The following is an 18,577-nucleotide window of genomic DNA, read 5'->3' on the forward strand; positions in this document are numbered from 1 at the left end:
ACCTGGGATGAAGCCTACTTGGTCACAGTGGATAATATCTTTGATGTGTTCCATGTATTCTTGGATTCGGTTTGCAAGTATTTTGTTAAGTATTTTTGCACCTATGTTCATAAGGGTGATTGGCCTGAAATTCTCTTTCTTTGTTGAGTCTTTGTGAGGTTTAGGTACCAAGGTGACTGTGGCTTCATAGAATGAGTTTGGTAATGTTCCTTCTGTTTCTATTTTGTGGAATAGTTTGAAGAGAATTGGAGTTAGCTCTTCTTTGAAGGTCTGGTAGAATTCTGTGCTGAAACCATCTGGTCCTGGGCTTTTTTTGGATGGGAGACTTTTGATGACTGCTTCTATTTCTTTGGGGGATATAGGATTATTTAGTTTATTTACCTGATCCTAATTCAGCTTTTTTAAGTGAAATCGATCAAGAAAATTGTCCATTTCATTTAGATTTTCAAATTTTGTGGCATATAGACTGTTGAAGTAAGTCCTAATGATTGTTTGGATTTCCTCAGTATCTGTAGTTATGTTCCCCTTTTCATTTCTGTTTTTGTTGATTTGGGTGGTGTCTCTCTGCCTTTTAGTTAGCTTGGCTAAGGGTTTGTCGATCTTGTTGATTTTCTCAAAGAACCAGCTCTTGGTTTCATTGATTCTTTGAATTGTTTTATTTGTTTCCAATTGATTGATTTCAGCCCTGAGTTTGATTATTTCCAGCCGTCTACTCCTTCTTGGTGTGTCTGCTTCTTCTTTTTCTAGGGTTTTTAAGTGAGCCATTAAGTTGCTTGAATGCGCTGTCTTGAATTTCTTCTTGAAGGCACTTTGTGCTATGACCTTTCCTCTTAGCACTGCTTTCATTGTGTCCCACAAGTATGTTGTGTCTTCATTTTCATTGAGTTCTAGAAAGACTTTAATTTCTTTCTTTATTTCTTCCCTGACCCAGCTGTCATTTAGTAACAAGTTGTTCAGTTTCCATGTGTGTGTAGGCTTTTTGCTATTTCTGTTATTGTTGAGGTCCAGCTTTATTCCATGGTGATCAGACAAGATACAAGGGATTATTTCATTCTTCTTGTATCTGTTGAGGTTTGCTTTGTGACCCACTATGTGGTCTATTTTGGAGAAGGTTCCATGAGGTACTGAGAAGAAGGTAAATTCTTTTGTGTTTGTGTGTAAAGTTCTGTAAATGTCTGTTAGGACCATTTGATTCATGACCTCTGTCAGAGACATTGTTTCTTTGTTTAATTTCTGTTTTGTTGACCTGTCCTTTGTTGAGAGTGGGGTGTTGAAGTCTCCCCCTATTAATGAGTGGGGATCTATATGTGCTTTAAATTTTATCAATGTTTCTTTTACAAATGTGGGTGCTCTTGATTTGGGGCATAGATGTTCAGGATTGTGATGTCTTCCTGGTGGAATTTTCCTTTGATGAGTGTGAAGTATCCTTCCCCATCTCTTTGGTTGAAAGTCTATTTTATCAGATATTAGAATGGCTAATCCTGTTTGTTTCTTGGGTCCGTTTGCTTGGAAAGTCGTCTTCCAAACCTTTACCCTCAGGTAATGTCTATCTTTGAGACTTAGGTGTGTTTCTTGTATGCAACAGATGGCTGGGTTTTGTTTACGTATCCATTCTGTTACTCTGTGTCTTTTTATTGGAGAGTTGAGTCCATTGATGTTGAGAGAGATTAATGACCAGCGGCTGTTCCCTTCCAGCGTCTTCTGTAATGCTGGATTTGTGTGTAGGTATTGTTGAAATTTGTTTTTGTCATTGAATATCTTGTTTTCTCCGTCTATGAGGACTGATAGCTTTGCAGGGTATAGTAGCCTGGGCTGACATCAGTTTTCATAGTCTCTGTTGAAAAGTCAGGTGTGATTCTAATGGGTTTGCCATTATATGTTACTTGGCCTTTTTCCCTTGCAGCTTTAGGTAGTTTTTCTTTGTTCTGTATACTTACAGTTTTGATTATTATGTGGCGGGAGGATTTTCTTTTCTGGTCAAATTTGTTGGATGTTCTATAGGCCTCATGTATTCTTGTTGGCCTCTCCTTTAAGTTGGGGAAATTTTCTTCAATGATTTTGTTGAAAATATTTTCTGGGCCTTGGAGAAGGGAGTCTTCTTTTTCCTCTTTACCTATTATTCTTAGGTTTTGTCTTTTCATATTGTCTTGGATTTCTTGGACAGTCTGTGTCAGGAATTTTTTGGATTTAACATTTTCTTTGACAGATACATTGATTTCTTCCATTGTATCTTCTACACCTGAGATTCTTTCTTCCATCTCTTGTAGTCTGTTGGTTATGCTTACCTCTGTAGTTCCTGTTTTCTTCCCTAGGTTCTTCCTCTCCATTATTTCCTCCATTTGTTTTTTCTTTAATTTTTCCAATTCTGTCTTCAGGTCTTGAGTTGTTTTCTTTACTTCCTTCACCTGTCTGATTGTACTTTCCTGTTTTTCTTTTAGTTCCTTCAACTCTGTTTCTTTTATTTCATTCAGTGCTTTAAGCATTTCCTTTTTAAAGGCAATGAACTTTTTGGCTGCAGCTTCCTCTATTTCTTTACGGATGGCAATATTCTGTTTGAGTTTATCTTCCTCTATGTCTTTACGTATCTTATTTGTTTCCTCTGTTATCATCTTCCTGAGCATAGTTGTTAGGTCATGTTCTTGGATTTCAGTTATACTGGGGTGTCCAGGGCTACTTGCCCCTGGGTAAGTGGTTTCTGGAGATGCCATATTGCTCTGTCTTTTATTGCTTGAGCTTTTACGCTGGCCTCTACCCATTGTGCTATCTTAGGTGTTTGGGGTTATGGTTATTTTCTGGTGGTTCCTGGGGATCCTGTGTTGGAGAGAATCCCCTTTGCAGAAAGCTGTTTTTTCCTGAAGGATGTCTTCTCAGGTTTTTGTGTATAGTCTCTGGATGGCTGGCGTTTTTTCAGGCGTTGCTGCTGTTCACCTCAGGGATAGAGACCTGAGTGGTAACTGTTACCACTTTGTCTTTGTTAGTCGAGAGGGTTCTCCTCTCACCCAGGGAAGTCCTGAGGACAGCTGCCTTGTTTCTGGGATTCTTGCTGTAAATTTAATGATCAGCTGCTGTGACCCAGTTGGACATCTGGCACGCAGCAACTGTTTGTGCCTGTGTCTGGAGCACAGCTGAGTGATGGCGGCTAGGCCCCGCTGGTGTGCTAGGCTTTTTCCAAGGAAGGATTAGTGATTTAAGTCAGTACAGTTTCCTTCCTTCCCTGTGGATTCTCTGGAGACAGGGACTCCCAGTCTCTTTTTTTTTGCCCTGGTCCACACTGCTCAGTCTCTGCCAGCTGGCTGGCCACAGAAACTGCCTGTGTCTGGCTTTCTGGCCTTTGGGACCCTGGGCGTCTGCCTAAACTGGGTAATTTTCCTGAGACCTTTTTGGGCTGGGGGTGTCGGCTGAGTGCTCTGAGATCAGACCAGCCATTTCCCTCCCTGTGTGTTTGCACCAGACAGTGAAACTCATTCGCTGGTGCCCTGGTGCCCACAGTTCTATCTCAGGCGGTGAATCAGGCGTGCAGGCAGAGCTCTGTGCCGGAGCCTGGGTCCTGGGGCGCCCGTGGAACCCGAGTCTTTCCCAGGGTGACCTAAGTTCCGTCCCAGTCGTTTCCTGCACCGTGGGGTTATGTCTCTACTGAAAATTCCTGTCTCTGATAGTGTAGTGCGCACGGTTCAGTCTGGGACCATGACCAGAGACACTGGCTTGTGGCTCTGGGCTGGGGCTGGGTCTGGCGGCTGGCAGCCAAGCATCTGGCGGAACTGGGATCTCTTCTGAGGTTTAGCTGGGTGAGTTAAAAGCTTTTTGAATTTCCCACCGTGGGGTATCCTCTCACGTGGGAAACACAATCACTGTGTTTTATGGCCATGAGTTCTGATTGCTGGTCCCTGTGCTGATCCTGCTGTGCTGGATGTCTACATGTAGAAAAATGCAAATAGATACATATTTAGCACCCTGTAAAAAACTGAAGTCCAAGTGGATCAAAGACCTCAACATAAAACCAGACACACTAAACCTGTTAGAAGAAAAAGTGGTGAAAGAGCCTTGAACTCATTGGTACAGGAGATAACTTCCTGAAGAGAACACCAACAGCATAGGATATAAGAGCCACAATCACTGAATGGGACCTCATGAAACTGAAAAGCTTCTGTAAAGCAAAGGACACTGTTGTCAAAACAAAATGACTGCCTACAAATTGGGAAAGGATCTTCACCAACTCTATATCTGACACAGGGCTAATATCCAGTATATGTAAAGTTAAAGAGCAACAAATTTAGTAATCCAATTAAAATCTGGGGTCCAGAGCTAAACAGAGAATTCTCAATAGAGAAATATCAAATGGTAGAGAAACACTTAAGTGTTCAGCATCCTTAGTCATCAGGGAGATGCAAATGAAAATGACCCCAAAATTTCACCAATCACCCATCAGAATAGCTAAGATGAATAACTCAAGTGACAACACATGCTGGAGAGGATGTGGAGAAAGGGGATCCCTCCTCCATTGCTGATGGGAATGTAATCTTATACTACCACTTTGGAAATCAGTCTGGCGCTTTCTCTGACAATTAGGAATAGTGCTTCCTCAAGATCCAGCTATACCACTGCTAGGCATATATCCTAAAGATGCTCAAGTATACAACAAGGACATCTGCTCAACCATGTTTGTAGCAGCTTCATTCGTAATAGCCAGAAGTTGGAAACAACCCAGATGCCCCTCAATTGAGGAATGGATACAGAAATTGTGGTACATCTACACAATGGAATATTACTCAGCAATAACAAACAAAGAAATCATGAAATTTGCAGGCAAATGGTGGGAACTGGAAAAGGTCATCCTGAGTGAGGTATTCCAGTAGCAGAAATATACACAGGGTGTACACTTACTCATAAGTGGATATTAGTCCTATAATATAGGATAAACATACTTAAATCTATACAGCCATGGAAGCTAATCAGGAAAGAGGACTCTGGCTAAATTGTTCAATCCCCATTTAGAAAGGCAAGGAGGATGGACATAGGAGGGAGAAAACAGGGAATATGACAGGAGCCTACCACAGAGGTAGGCTTTACCCTGAAGGGTATCAGAGCAGCTCCTGAAACTCACAGCCAAACGTTGGGCAGAGTGTCGGGACTCTTATGAAAGAAGTGGGAGATAGTAAGACCTGGAAAGGACAGTACCTCCACAAGGATAGCAACAGATCCAAAATGTCTGGATCTTTTCTGATGTCTGTTTCTTTTCTGAAACTGATATTCCAGCCAAGGACCACTCATGAAGATGCATTGGAACCCCTGTACTGAGGTAGCCTATGGCAGTTCAGTATCCAAATGGGCTCCATAGTAATGGGGACAGGGACTGTCTCTGACATGAACTGATTGGCCTCCTCTTTGATCACCTCCCTGAGGGGGGAGCAGCCTTACCAGGCCACAGAAGAAGACAATGCAGCCACTCCTGATGAGGCCTGATAGACTACGATCAGAGGGAAGGGGACAAGGACCTCCCTTATTAGTGTACTGGAAGAGGGTCACAAGTGGGGAATTGGGTAGGTGGGATTAGGAGGGGAGGACAGAGGGAACTACAGGGGGGATATAAAGTGAATAAACTAATAAAAATTAAAATAAGTAAATAAAATATTAAGCAATTAGCATGTGCTATAGGGATAGTACAAAGAAAAATATATCCTTACCCCTTTTTTTAAATTTTTTATTAATTACACTTTATTCATTTTGTATCCCCCCATAAGCCTCTCCCTACTCCCCTGCCGATCCCACCCTCCCTCCCCTTTTTGCATGCATGCCACTCCCAAAGGCCACTGATAGGGGAGGTTCTCCTCTCCTTTCTGATCTTAGTCTGTCAGTTCTCATCAAAAGTGGCTGCATTGTCCTCTACTGTGGCCTGGTAAGGCTGCTCCCCCCTCAGGGGGAGGTGATCAAAGAGCAGGCCAATCAGATTATGTCAGAGGCAGTCCCTCTTCCCATTACTATGGAACCCACTTGGACACTGAACTGCCCTGAGCTACATCTGTGCAGGGGTTCTAGGTTATCTCCATGAATAGTCCTTGGTTGGAGTATGAGTCTCTGGGAAGTTCCCTGTGTTCAAATTTTCTTGTTTTGTTGCTCTCCTTGTGGAGACCCTGTCCTCTCCAGCTCTTACTATTTCCCAGTTCTTACATAAAATTCTCTTCACTCTGCCCAACAGTTGGCCATCAGGCTCAGCATCTGCTTTGATAGTCTGTAGGGCAGAGGCTTTCAGAGGCCCTTTGTGGTAGGTTCCTAGTTTGTTCCCTGTTTTCTTCTTCTGGCTTTCAGAAGCCCTCTGTAGAGTGTTCCTAGGTTGTTTCCTGTTTTCTTCTTCTTCTGATGTCTATCCTCTTTGCCTTTCAGGATGGGGATTGAACGTTTTATTTAGGGTCCTCTCTCTTGCTTAGTTTCTTTAGATGCACAGATTTTAGTGGGTTTGTCCTATGTTATATGTCTATATGAGTGAGTATATACCGTGTGTGTCTTTTTGCTTCTGGGACAACTCACTCAGGATGATCCTTTCTAGGTCCCACCATTTACCTGCAAATTTCATGATTTCCTTATTTTTCATTGCTGAGTAATATTCCATTGTATAGATGTACCACAGTTTCTGCATCCATTCTTCAGTTGAGGGGCATCTGGGCTGTTTCCAGCTTCTAGCTATTACAAATAAAGCTGCTACAAACATGGTTGAGCAAATGTCCTTTTTGTGTACATGAGCCTCTTTTGGATATATGCCTAGGAATGGTATGGCTGGATCTTGGGGAAGCGCTATTCCTAGTTGTCTGAGAAAGCACCAGATTGATTTCCAGAGTTGTTGTACAAGTTTACATTTCCACCAGCAGTGGAGAAGGGTTCCCCTTTCTCCACAACCTCTCCAGCATGTGTTGTCACTTGAGTTTTTGATCTTGGCCATTCTCATGGGAGTAAGGTGAAATCCCAGGGTTGTTTTGATTTGCATTTCCTTAATAAGGTTGAGCATTTCTTTAAGTGCTTCTCTGCCATTCGATATTCCTCTACAGAGAATTCTCGGTTTAGCTCTGTTCCCCATTTTTTAAGTGGATTACTTCTTTTGCTGCTTTTCAGCTTCTTTAGTTCTTTATATATACTGGATATGAGTCCTCTGTCACGTAAAGGGTTGGGGAATATTCTTTACCAATCTGTAGGCAGTCGCTTTGTTGTGATGACGGTGTCCTTTGCTTTGCAGAAGCTTTTCAGTTTCATGAGGTCCCATTTATTGATTAATAAAGGATATTGTATTAAAATATGATTCCATGTGGTTCACATATAAAGTCAAGAATGGACAGATTGTTGTATTAAGAGGTAATGATAGTAGTTCTCATGTAGTGACAGAAAATGGGGTGGGGTATATATGGAGAAAAATGGTTCTTGGTATGTGCACTTTTGTCCTATATTTCTGCCCTGGATACTAGTATTTTGTGTAGTTCCAGATAGCCATGATTTTGGCTTTGAATTTATTGAGTACATAGCAAGAAAAAGTAAAAAAAAAGATCTGGCACTGACACATCATCATCAGAGACTAGGATAGCCCAATGACAGAGAAAACTAAAGATATCATCAAATTGGAACCTATAAACATCTGCAGAAATTGACAGGGCAAAGCTCATTGAAGCAGTCAGAGGGAAATCCTGATTGCCTGTCTTGGGAGGAAGAACAGAGTGTGTCTTTTGGGCCCTCGAGTAAAACAGTAAATAACAGCAGGTAGATAATGTCTGCAAAGGAGCAAGACAGGTACTTAGACTCATCCAGCAGACATGACTGGGGAGGCCTTGAAACAGCCCTGCTGGAGTTCCCCTTTCAGAGTTCCAGGCAGAGAAGAGCATCATCTCCCCCCCATGTATTCCTTCCTGCCTTCCTTCTTGTGGTCTGTTGTTACTATGTTATGGCATCAACACTAGTAACTTTGGTTGGAACTGTTCTCAGGAACAGTGTATTTACTCTTGGGCTGTGTGAGTGCTCTCCCCTCTCACTATTACAGACCCAGAGGGCCAGCCCATCCCTGGACAAGGAGTCTTAGAGGACATCTGCAGTAAATGTGCCGGAGTTTGGGACATGAAATTCCTGACTCTTAAGAGTTCAATTTTAGGAAGCTTAAACAGTATCTCTTACATTACATTTGGTTGCTCATGGGCATTAAACACACACCCACCCCCCCACCCCCCCACACACATATTCATCATTCACTCACTCACTCACTCACTGGAAAGATGGCTCAGCAGGTTAACAGAACTTGCTGCTCATGCAGAGAACCCAGGTTTAAGCCCTTTCCCAGCACTCACCCCAAATGGCTTACAGTGACCTTTACCTCTGCTTCTAGGTGATATGACATCCTTCCGGCTTGCATAGTCACCAGGCACACATGTGATGCACATACATACATGAAGACAATTATACACATTAAAAATAGCTTTTTTTTATAAAATAAAGAACAATGTCAAGTCCTGAGAGGTCCCAAACCTTCATGGGGATAGAAAGGGACAGTGTCAGTGTCATGAAGACAAGAATGTGATGTTCTCCTTTTCCTGCAGGGTAGCAGGCTGTCACCTTTCACCTGATGTCTGCAAGATCTTTGCCTCCATCCTGATCAGCAGCAAGACGTTGACACACCTCAATATTGCATGCAACAACTTGGACAAAGGAATGCACTCACTGTGCAAGGCTTTGTGCCATCCAGACTGCGTGCTCAAGGAGTTAGTGTAAGGGCCTTGGCAGGTGGGGCCACTGTGGGGAACTGTAGGAGTATCTTGAACATGGGCTCTGTTTATTAAAAGCTGCCCATTGTATGGCTGGGGAAGTGAGTACTGTCTAAGCTGACAACAGCAGGACACTGTCTGTCTTTAACCGCAGAGCTGAGGTTGAAATCTTAGAGCTCAAGGGGTGTGTGTGCATTGAAAGTTAAAATGAATTCTCTGTGCCCTTGACTCTATAGAAGTGCTAGGACCAGCTGTTCAAAATTTCTGTTTGACTTTGCACCCTGAGACTGAAATCTGGAATAGTGAGCCAAAATAGAGCCTGTCTCCCCAAAGTTGCTTTTTTTATTAGGATATTTTCATCACAGCAACAGAAATGGGACTAAACCACATAAACATTTTTTTTCAAAATATATTCTCATAGCATTTATTAAACCAGACAACATGGATATTGTTGCCTGTATTACTGTATTCATTTAGCTATAAAAGTAACATTAGAACCAGTAACTGAGGCATTGTTAATAGAAATTAGGTTAGCATTGGTTAAAGTCTTCCAAACAGATATTTTCAATGAATTTACTCAGTTTCAATGGTAGATTTGATGTGAGTCAGAAGAAACAAAGGAAGATGTGTTAGGATAAGCTAGAAGTTCCTTGTCTAGCTTGAATATTTTGTTACTGTTATTGTTCATAGAGTTGTGGAAATGTTATATTTTCCCTCTTCACATGCTGTCCTTTCTCTCCTACAGGTTGGCCAACTGCTCCCTGAGTGAGCAATGTTGGGACTACCTTTCCGATGTTCTTAGGCGGAACAAAACCCTGAGCCACCTGGACATCGGCTCCAATGACCTGAAGGATGAAGGACTGAAAGTTCTCTGTAGGGCTTTGACTCTCCCGGACAGTGCCCTGAAGTCTCTATGGTAGATTTTGTTGCTCTTTGCCTGAGCCCTGTCTAGGAATCTTTAATGTCTATGCCTGAGAATATGGAGGTTAGAGTTACTCACCCCAGGTTCCTGAAGACCCTTTCCTGTGCCTCGACCTCTGTGTCAAGGTTTTGGTCTGAGCTGGGCAGCCACTCAGAATATAGACACAGAGACTGAGAGAAAGAATGGAATTATGACTTGAGTCCAGGGGGTGGTTAAGATGTTTGGAGTAGTGCTAGAAGGTGAGTGGATATCATCAGATGGAATACTGGACCCCATATTCTGGATGGAAGGTTATATTAGTGATACAGCTCATCACTGTGCCTGGGATGAGATACCTGACTGAAGCAACTTAAGGGAGGCAGAGTTCATGGGAGGTTACAGTATGGAAAGGTCTAATCTCCCCTGGTGCAGAAAAAAGCATGGTGGGGTGGCCTCATGGTGGCAGGAGCATGTATAAAAATTCTTCGCATTTTTGTGTAAGCAGAGAGTGGAACCAAAATTGGGGTCTAGGATAGAACCCTAGACACAGTGGCCCACGTCTATCTGTTAAACCCCAATATTCTAGATGTCCCACAAACTCCTAAAACAGTGCCCCCATATGAGGACTAAGTGTTTAAGCACATGAGCCTGTAGGAAACATTTCAAATTAAAAAAAGAGTAAGACATGGAACAGGGGACCCAAAAATACATGTGTGAATTAGTGTGCGTAAAAATTCTACCTTGGAAAGAATAAACAGTAGTGTAACAGAAATGAAAGAGAAATAACAGAACTCTTCATTTCAGCTTATAAGTCATAGGTATTTGGAAAGTTTAGTGTGGTGCTTGTTTGGATCATGCCAAGTGGATTTGTATTCCACGATCAAATGACTTCCTGAGAAAACCAGACATGGGACTTGGGAGGACAATGTCACCTAATCTGTTATGAAATCTCAAGAGTCACTACATTTTGTCATGTGTAGAAAGGGGATAAGGAACAAAATGAAAACACAGGGTGGAATGTGTGTGGTTTTCTCTCTGATGAGGGCTTTGGCTATTTTAGAAACCAAAAACAACTAAAGATGTCAGATTTGATATATTTTAAGGACATTAAAATTATCTATATTCCCTAACACTATAGAGAATGAAGAAAAAGTAACCTAAAAGTATAAACCATTTGAGGTCTCTAAAAAGGCTGAATATGTATTTTAAAAGCTGTTGGGACAATGCAGATAGGTCCACATACATGGAAGCGAGCCAGATCCTCAGCCTTAGCCAAATGTGGAGTTGTTTGTGACAGAGAGCACTCACCATCGGGAAGGTGGAAGGCGGAAACCAGCTCCATCTTTCAGGCGCAGCGTTACGCAGCTCTCTGCAGTTCCCCCTTTTTGTTTTGGACGCATCAGGCAAGAGTAGAGGTCTGATCTCTGATATTAGAAATAAATTGGGACTTGCCCACGTGGCATGCTGAGGTTGGCTACCCAGAGGCTATTTAAAGTGGGCTGGCTTTCCCCAGGGTCAGATGATTGTTCAAAGTTCCTGAATAAACTGCATTGAAAAAAAAAAAAAGCAGGATAAAAATTCTCAGCATGAACTTAAATATTTCTATCAGCACTCTGAAAAAAAATTCATGGATATTGTAGCAGACATTCTCAGTAGCTTTTGGATTCTTTTTTTGAAGTTGCACTGATATTTTAATTAAAACTGAATCTGTTGTTGTAAATCCCTGCAGATGTATAAAAAAGTTCACAGTCTAAGTGGCACCATAAAGAAAAACTGAATAAAACAACAATAAAAAAAAAGCTGTTGGGAGAGGGAAAATAGATTTTCTCCAATGAAATGACACCCTAAGGTGGGCCCCATAGTCCAGAGTAGTTGGCTAACACAAAATGGACTCCATGTTTTATGGGCCTTTTTGGTTGGTTTGTTTGGCCAAACTTGGCTAGAATAAGACCCTAACATACACACACAAGTAAAAAACTCATGGTACTTTCAAAAATCCAAAAATACAAGCACTTTACGAATGTGAACTATCAAGCCTCACTCAGTATTTTCACAGGTTAAATAAATAGTTGTGTGAGAACTGGAGAGTGGCTTAGCAGTTCAGAGCACAAGGTTCCCTTGAATGAAATCTAAGCTTGTTTCCCAGCACCTAAGTCCAGAGACTTAGTACCTTCTGTAATTCCAGCTCCAGGAAACTAGACCACCTCCTCTGGCCTTTGAAGGCACGTACTTACATGTGGCAGGCACACACACAAAGACAAATTTTTTTGAAGCAGTGTCAGATTCACACTGGAATTTGAGAAATTAGACCGAATGGGCTGCTCAGAAACAAGCCCCTCCACTGGTGTTTGTATAATGCAAGTGGATCAACGATAGTTCAGGAAAAGAGCGAGCTTTACTGAGTGCTCCCAGTCAGCCGCCATTCCTGTGGATGGCAAAGGCAGTAATGCTATGCCATCTTTCTTCTGTGATGTAAAAGTGTGGAAACCTTGAAAGCTGTACAGTAGCCACCCCACCCCTGCCTTATCCACAGTTTGGATTACCCACAGTGCTCCATTCCATTTTCATATGAGTTACCCAGTCAATCATTGCTCAGAAGTATTAGTTAACATAGTATTTTAATACTACTTAACCTAATGTTTTAACCTTTAAAAAGATTTTTTTAACTTCATTTTATGTGTGTGTGCTTCTGAGTGTATGTCTGTACACCATGTGCATGCAAGGTCCTGAGAAGGCTGGAAGCAGAAATCAGATGCCCTAGAAGTGGAGGGATAGGTGTTTATGAGTTGCCTGATGTGGGCTCTGGCAGCCATACCTGGGTCCTCTGCAAGCACAGTGTGCTCTTAACCTCTGCGTACCTCTCCAGCCCCCTGTTTAAACTTTTATTACAGTGTATTACTCTTGATATCTTAGTTTGCCTGCTTTAGTTCGTTGTCTGTGGACCACTGAGAAGATGGTATTCCTGAGAGACTCCGTGCTGTGTGCAGTTTTGAGCATCACTGTATCTTGTGAAACACTTCCTCTTTAGATCAGGGAGTAACCACTTCATTGTGATTTTTCTCTTGCAGTTTGAAAAACTGTCTTATCACCACCAGCGGCTGCCAGGATCTAGCTGAAGTCCTCAGCAGCAACCAGAACCTGAGGAGCCTACAGGTTTCAGAAAATAAGCTAGAAGATGCTGGTGTGAAGCTGCTGTGTGATGCTATGAAACATCCCAACTGCCATCTAGAGAATCTTGGGTGGGTGTCCTCAGGGTCAGAGCTATGCATTTGAGGGTGACAAAAGGCGAGCAATTAATGTGTAGAAAGAAAAATTAAAACTTCATTGGAGGGCTGGAGAGGTGACTCAGCAGTTAAGAGCACTAGCTGCTCTTCCGGATGACCCAAGTTCAATTCCCAGCACCCACCTGGCAGCTCACAACTGTCTGTGACTCCAGTTTCAGGGGACCAAACACTCTCTTAGAGACATACATGCAGGTAAAACACCAATGCACATAAAATGAAAATAAATTAATTAAAAAAACCTCCATAGGGACATCGTAGCAGTTAGCAGGGATTGTATTACTAAGCCCCTCCAAAAACCTCACAGCCTGGAGACAGTGAGTCTTTACTGCTGGCTGATCACTAGTTTAGCCAGGTTTGATTTATCTCAACTGGCATACTTTTACAACATGATAGGGGACAGCCTAACTATTGGGAATGGAAGCAGGATAAGTAGATGGTACGTGGACAGATATGTAGATGGATGGCAAGATGGATGAATGACTGCATAGATGGGTGGGTGATTGATTGTTGCATGCAAGGGGTAGGTGTTTATTACATGGGTGGATGTATATTTGGATGTGTACATGCAAAGGTGGGTGGGTGAGTGATTCATAGTTGCAGGAATAGATGTATGGTTATAGTTATAGATTGAAGCATGCATAGGATCGATAGCTGTTACATGGATGGGTGCATATATGGATACTGGATGCATGCATGAGTGGTTGGATGGATGCATAGATGGTTGTCCACTCGGGGTGACAGGAGTGACTAAACCCCATATCATGTATTTATTTGTCTGGACTAGCTAATGTGGCAACTGCTTTGGCTGCCATGATAAAAATCAATTGGGTGACTCATACAGCAGAGATTTGTTGATAAACATGGAGGTAGAGACTAGAAGTGAGACCATGCTATCAGCAGCGATGGTTCCTTTAGAGGACCAAGAGGGAGTATGTTCCAGGCTTTTTTCATTGACTTGAAAAAGGCTGTCTTCTCCCTGTCTTCACAATTTAAATCTCACCCTGTTGTACTTATTTTAACTTAGTTGCATCTCTAAAAACTTTATCTTAAAATTCAGTTCAATGGGACACTGAGGATTAGAACTTTAACATAAGAATTTTGAAGGGATGTAGTTTAGTCCATAGCAGAAAGAATCTCAAGGGTTCAGATCAAGCAGTATCAAAGTGCTTGAGGTATAGGCTCAGAACTCAGCAACACGTGCTTCATTGTGTTACCTAGTACAAGGTACAATGTCAGCCCACGTTCAAGGGCTGGGACAGCAGACTATTAGTGGAACTATTAGTTCACACAGACATGGATATGAAGAATGGACCATTGTGGTCACATCTGCCACAAAAGGGAGAAGTTGATGTTGTGAACTTTGAGCTTTTAAGAGACTGTCCTTGGAGGCTATGGAGTGAGTGTAGGCTAAATGACTAAATCACCTCTCACCCTTCTGCCTTCCCACCCTCATGTGGAACTGTTCCTTTCTGTTGCAGGCTGGAAGCCTGTGAGCTGACTAGTGCCTGTTGTGAGGACCTTGCTTCTGCTTTTACCCAGAGTAAGACCCTGTGGGGGATCAACCTGCTGGAGAATGCCTTGGACTACAGTGGGTTGATTGTATTGTGCGAGGCTCTGAAACGTCGACCGTGTGCCCTGCATGTACTTGGGTGAGCTGTCCTCTGTTCTCCTTGGTGGGAAGTCCTTAGGGCTAAGAAGGGATTAGCTAAGATCTTAAATGTGCAGCTAATAAATATAATTAAGATAGAAATACGAGCTAGGGAGATGGCGCAGTCCATAGAGTGCTTGGCACACAAGTATAAGGTCCATAGTTTGATCCCCTGAGACTACATGAAGAAGCCAGGCATGGGGTTTGCACTTGTAATGTCCGTACTGGAGAGGGGAAGACCAGAGGATACTTAATGCTCACTGGCCAGCCAGTCTAGTCAAATTAGTGAGTTCCAGGCCAAATGAGAGTCCTTATCTCAGAAATCAAGATGGATACCTGAGGTTGGCCTCTGGCCTCTCCATGCTTATACACACACATCCAAAATGCAAATAAATCAATAATAAGGTGGTTGGTCACACCAATAATAATCATGCCACTGTTACAGCAGCAAGCATATCTTGTCATGAAACCATACCCCTCGCTGAGGGACTGTGGCGGTTAATTGGTGTTTGGGGAGGGACGCCATAAAATAATTTTAAAATCAAATTAAAAATAAATTCAAATAATGTTCTCTCACTTACGGGTGTTGTTGCAGGAGTGTTAGATTAAATATAAAGCCTTCTCTTGCCCTGTGACTGGTGAGTGCCCAAGTTCTGGTAGCATTTGGTACTATTAAAATGATGAAACATAAATATACTTGTATATTTATAACTTGGATAACTTATGTTTATGCAGACAGTCCTGACTTAAGATTGCTTGGATCTATAATATGGATATCATTCATTTTTTTCCTTCCAACACAGTAACCAATAATTATATGAGATATTCAACATTTTAATATGAGTGTCTTTATATTAAATTATTTTTTTTGCCGACCTGGATACTAATGTGGGTGCTCTAAGAACATTTAAGATAGGCAAGTAAGGGTGGTACACTTGTAGATAAAGGCTTATATTATGCATTTGTCATATAAGTATGTGATTCAGACTACTTTATATCAGCATAAGATATATAATAATGTATATCATATTTTATAAATATTATAAATATTGTATAATATCATTTTATAATCCTCAGCATTTTATCTTTGTGGTTTGTTTTCCTCCATGTGGTTTTCCAATCCATATGAGATCAAAATATGTGAGTTCAGGTGCAGATGTATGTATGGATTGTGTATACAGGTGTGGAGACCAGAGGATAACCTCTAATGGCCATCCATCATCATATGTCCTCCACCTTAGTTGTTTTTGAGATGAGATCTCTCACTGTAGCCTGGGACTGCCTCAGTTCTGTAAGGCTGGTTTCCCTTCAAGGGCTAGGGCCCTGCCATCTCTGCTCCATTGGTTCTTTGGCCACAGGTATATGCCACTATTCCTAGTTCTTTATGTGAGTGTTGGGATTAGCCTCAGGTCCTCATGCTTTCATAGCAAACACTTTACTGGGAGAACTGTCTCTTTAGACCCTCAAGATCAGGGTCATTTTATATTGTTATTAAACCACTCACTTATAGAAAAGTGAAGCCTTATTGGGATGTCCAGCCTGCTGACACTGCAGCATGGCTGTATACACATAATTCACACTCAAAAATTTTCAGTTGGTTTAAAAGATAAATCTTAACTGTTATGAGTAAATTTATAATTTTGTGCTGAACCTTTTCATAGCTGCATATTTTTGCATGTGACTAATGGGTTGCAGATTGAGTATGTGTACCAGATGTTGGGTTAAAATGTTTATAACTCTAGCATTCTCTCCTGGAAGGAAGACACAGGCTTACTTCCTTAATATTTTCTCTTGCAAATTCCATGATTTGGAGTGCCTGCAAGATTTCTTTCTTACTTGGTTTTGGCTAGAGGTTGAGAGGGTACCGAGCTGGAGTGGATGCAAAGTGAAATAGAAGAGGTGAGTTATCTGTCATTTTCTGAGCCATCCAGTCTGCGTTTGCTTCCAATTCAGCCATGTTTACTCTGCACCCTGAGGCAAGGTATCTGTTCCTCTGATTATCAGTCTTTGATATGCAAAGTAAGAGTCATTATTTGACATGAGACATTAAAAAATATATAGGTGTTATATAATTTGGTAGATATTGTGAAGCCAAGTAAGTTTTCTTTGTTTCTTCTTGTCCTCCTACACCACCATGGAAAGTCTGAGAGAGATGTGTACTGCAGTAAGATATGTCCAGAAGCATGGTTCATTCCTACAGGACAAAGCTACCTGAAACATAAAATATACATAAAATGCTGGTTCTATGAAAATGGCTTCCATAGGCTCAGATGCTTGAGTACTTGGTCCCCAGTTGATTGTGCTATTTGGGTAGGTTTAGGAGGTATGACTGCACTTGAGAAAGTGTGTCACTGGGACAGGCTTTGAGGACAAAAAGCCTTGTACCGTTCCCAGTGTTCTCTCTCTGCTTTATGCTTGTGAGCACTCAGCTTCCTGTTCCTGCTGCCACTCTTCCTGCCACAACGGTGGTAGACTCTAACCCCTCTGGAACTGTGGGGGTTTTAGGAAAATAGACCCATCATTCTGTAGGTTGTCTTGGTCATGATATTTTGTCACAATAATAGAAAAGTAACTAATATAGAACCAAAACAGAGGAACCAGGGCAAGTGTGTATGTGTGTATGTGTGTGTGCTTGCCTGTGTGCGCATGTGCACATGTATGCATAATGTCTGCGTGTCTGTGTCTGGGACTGTGATTATTGTGTATGGATACATGTGCATAAGAACAGTTAGTCAGAGGACTACGACCAGACACACAGATCATGGAAAGAATTACTGTTTGGGGCTGGAAGAAAAATAATCCTCAAGCCTTTTCCAAGTGTTCTGCTCAGCACTGTAAGGTTTAGATGGGATCAATGCTTCCTACCACTATTCTGGATATTGACATCAAACTGAAATAGACACAGTTGAGTTGTAGAATTCATGGCACAGAGATGGCCAAAGCAGAAGCTGTGAAGAGACTCAGTCAAGTAAAGTCCTTGCTGCAGAAGTATGAGGACCCGAGTTCAGAGCTTTAGCACCCAAGTAAAAAAAAAGTTGATTGTTGTCTCATGGGTCTGTAATTCTATGGCAGAGGAAATGAATGGAGACAGGAGGCTCCCTGAAGCTTGATGGCCAACAAGTCCATGAATGGCAGGTTCAGTGAGAGACCCTGTCTCAAAAAAATAAGGTGGAAAAGAACTGAATACACCTGCCATTGACTTCCGGCAAGCAGGCATACACACACACACACACACACACACACACACACACACACACACACGGGCAAACCAACAAATAAATCAAAAATTTTCCTTCATTTAAAAAACTTTATGTGTGTGTGTGTATTTTTTCTTCAAGTATATGTGATTTGGAGACCAGAAGATGGTATTAGATCCCCTGGAACTGGAGTTACAGATGTTGTGAGCTGCAATGTGGGGAATTGAACCTGGGTCCTCTGCAAGAACAGCCAGTGCTCTTAACCACTGCTCTTAACCATCTCTCCAGTCCCCAGATCAGTTTTAATGGAAGAATCTGAATGTTAAACATGCTCACCATCTCATAGCATGGGTATGTCACCCCATTTAGAGGCAACATCTGGGTCTCCTGAACTTGGCCTTGGAAACAAATTATGGAGGGAAAATGAGATGTTGGGAAGCACAGAAGGAAGTGTGAGGGTCTGGAGAAATGGCTCTTCAGTTAAGAGCACTTGCTGTTCTTGCAGAGGACTCCAGTTCCCAGCACTCAACATGGCGGCTCACAACTGCTTTAACCCTAGTTCTGGAGGATCCAATGACCTCGTCTGACTTCCACAGGCACCTGCACACACGTGGTGCACATACACACACATAGGCATACACATACACATACACACACCCATAAATAATAAAAAATCTTAAAAGTGAATTAATTAAAGATGTCCATTTTTAAAATGTCTTTTTAGACTGCGAATTACTGACTTTGATGAGGAAACCCAGGCGCTTCTGGTTGCTGAGCAAGAGAAAAATCCCTACTTGACTATTCTAAGCAATGTGTAA

General features: G+C 42.0%; 1 protein-coding gene across 2 annotated transcripts in view; it reads left to right on the forward strand.

The window, feature by feature from the left end:
• LOC110559120 (NACHT, LRR and PYD domains-containing protein 4C) overlaps positions 1-18,577 on the forward strand; it is a 34,618-nt gene extending 16,041 nt beyond the window's left edge. The window contains exons 5-9 of one of the 2 annotated variants that reach the window (XM_060375631.1): positions 8,565-8,732; positions 9,475-9,645; positions 12,699-12,869; positions 14,393-14,563; positions 18,484-18,577. In XM_060375631.1, the coding sequence (XP_060231614.1) occupies positions 8,565-8,732; positions 9,475-9,645; positions 12,699-12,869; positions 14,393-14,563; positions 18,484-18,577 (775 nt within the window). The remainder of the gene's footprint in view (positions 1-8,564; positions 8,733-9,474; positions 9,646-12,698; positions 12,870-14,392; positions 14,564-18,483) is intronic. The other variant, XM_060375636.1, reaches the window with a different exon arrangement.

The sequence above is a fragment of the Meriones unguiculatus genome, chromosome 1 (assembly GCF_030254825.1).
Source record: "Meriones unguiculatus strain TT.TT164.6M chromosome 1, Bangor_MerUng_6.1, whole genome shotgun sequence".
Taxonomy (NCBI): domain Eukaryota; kingdom Metazoa; phylum Chordata; class Mammalia; order Rodentia; family Muridae; genus Meriones; species Meriones unguiculatus.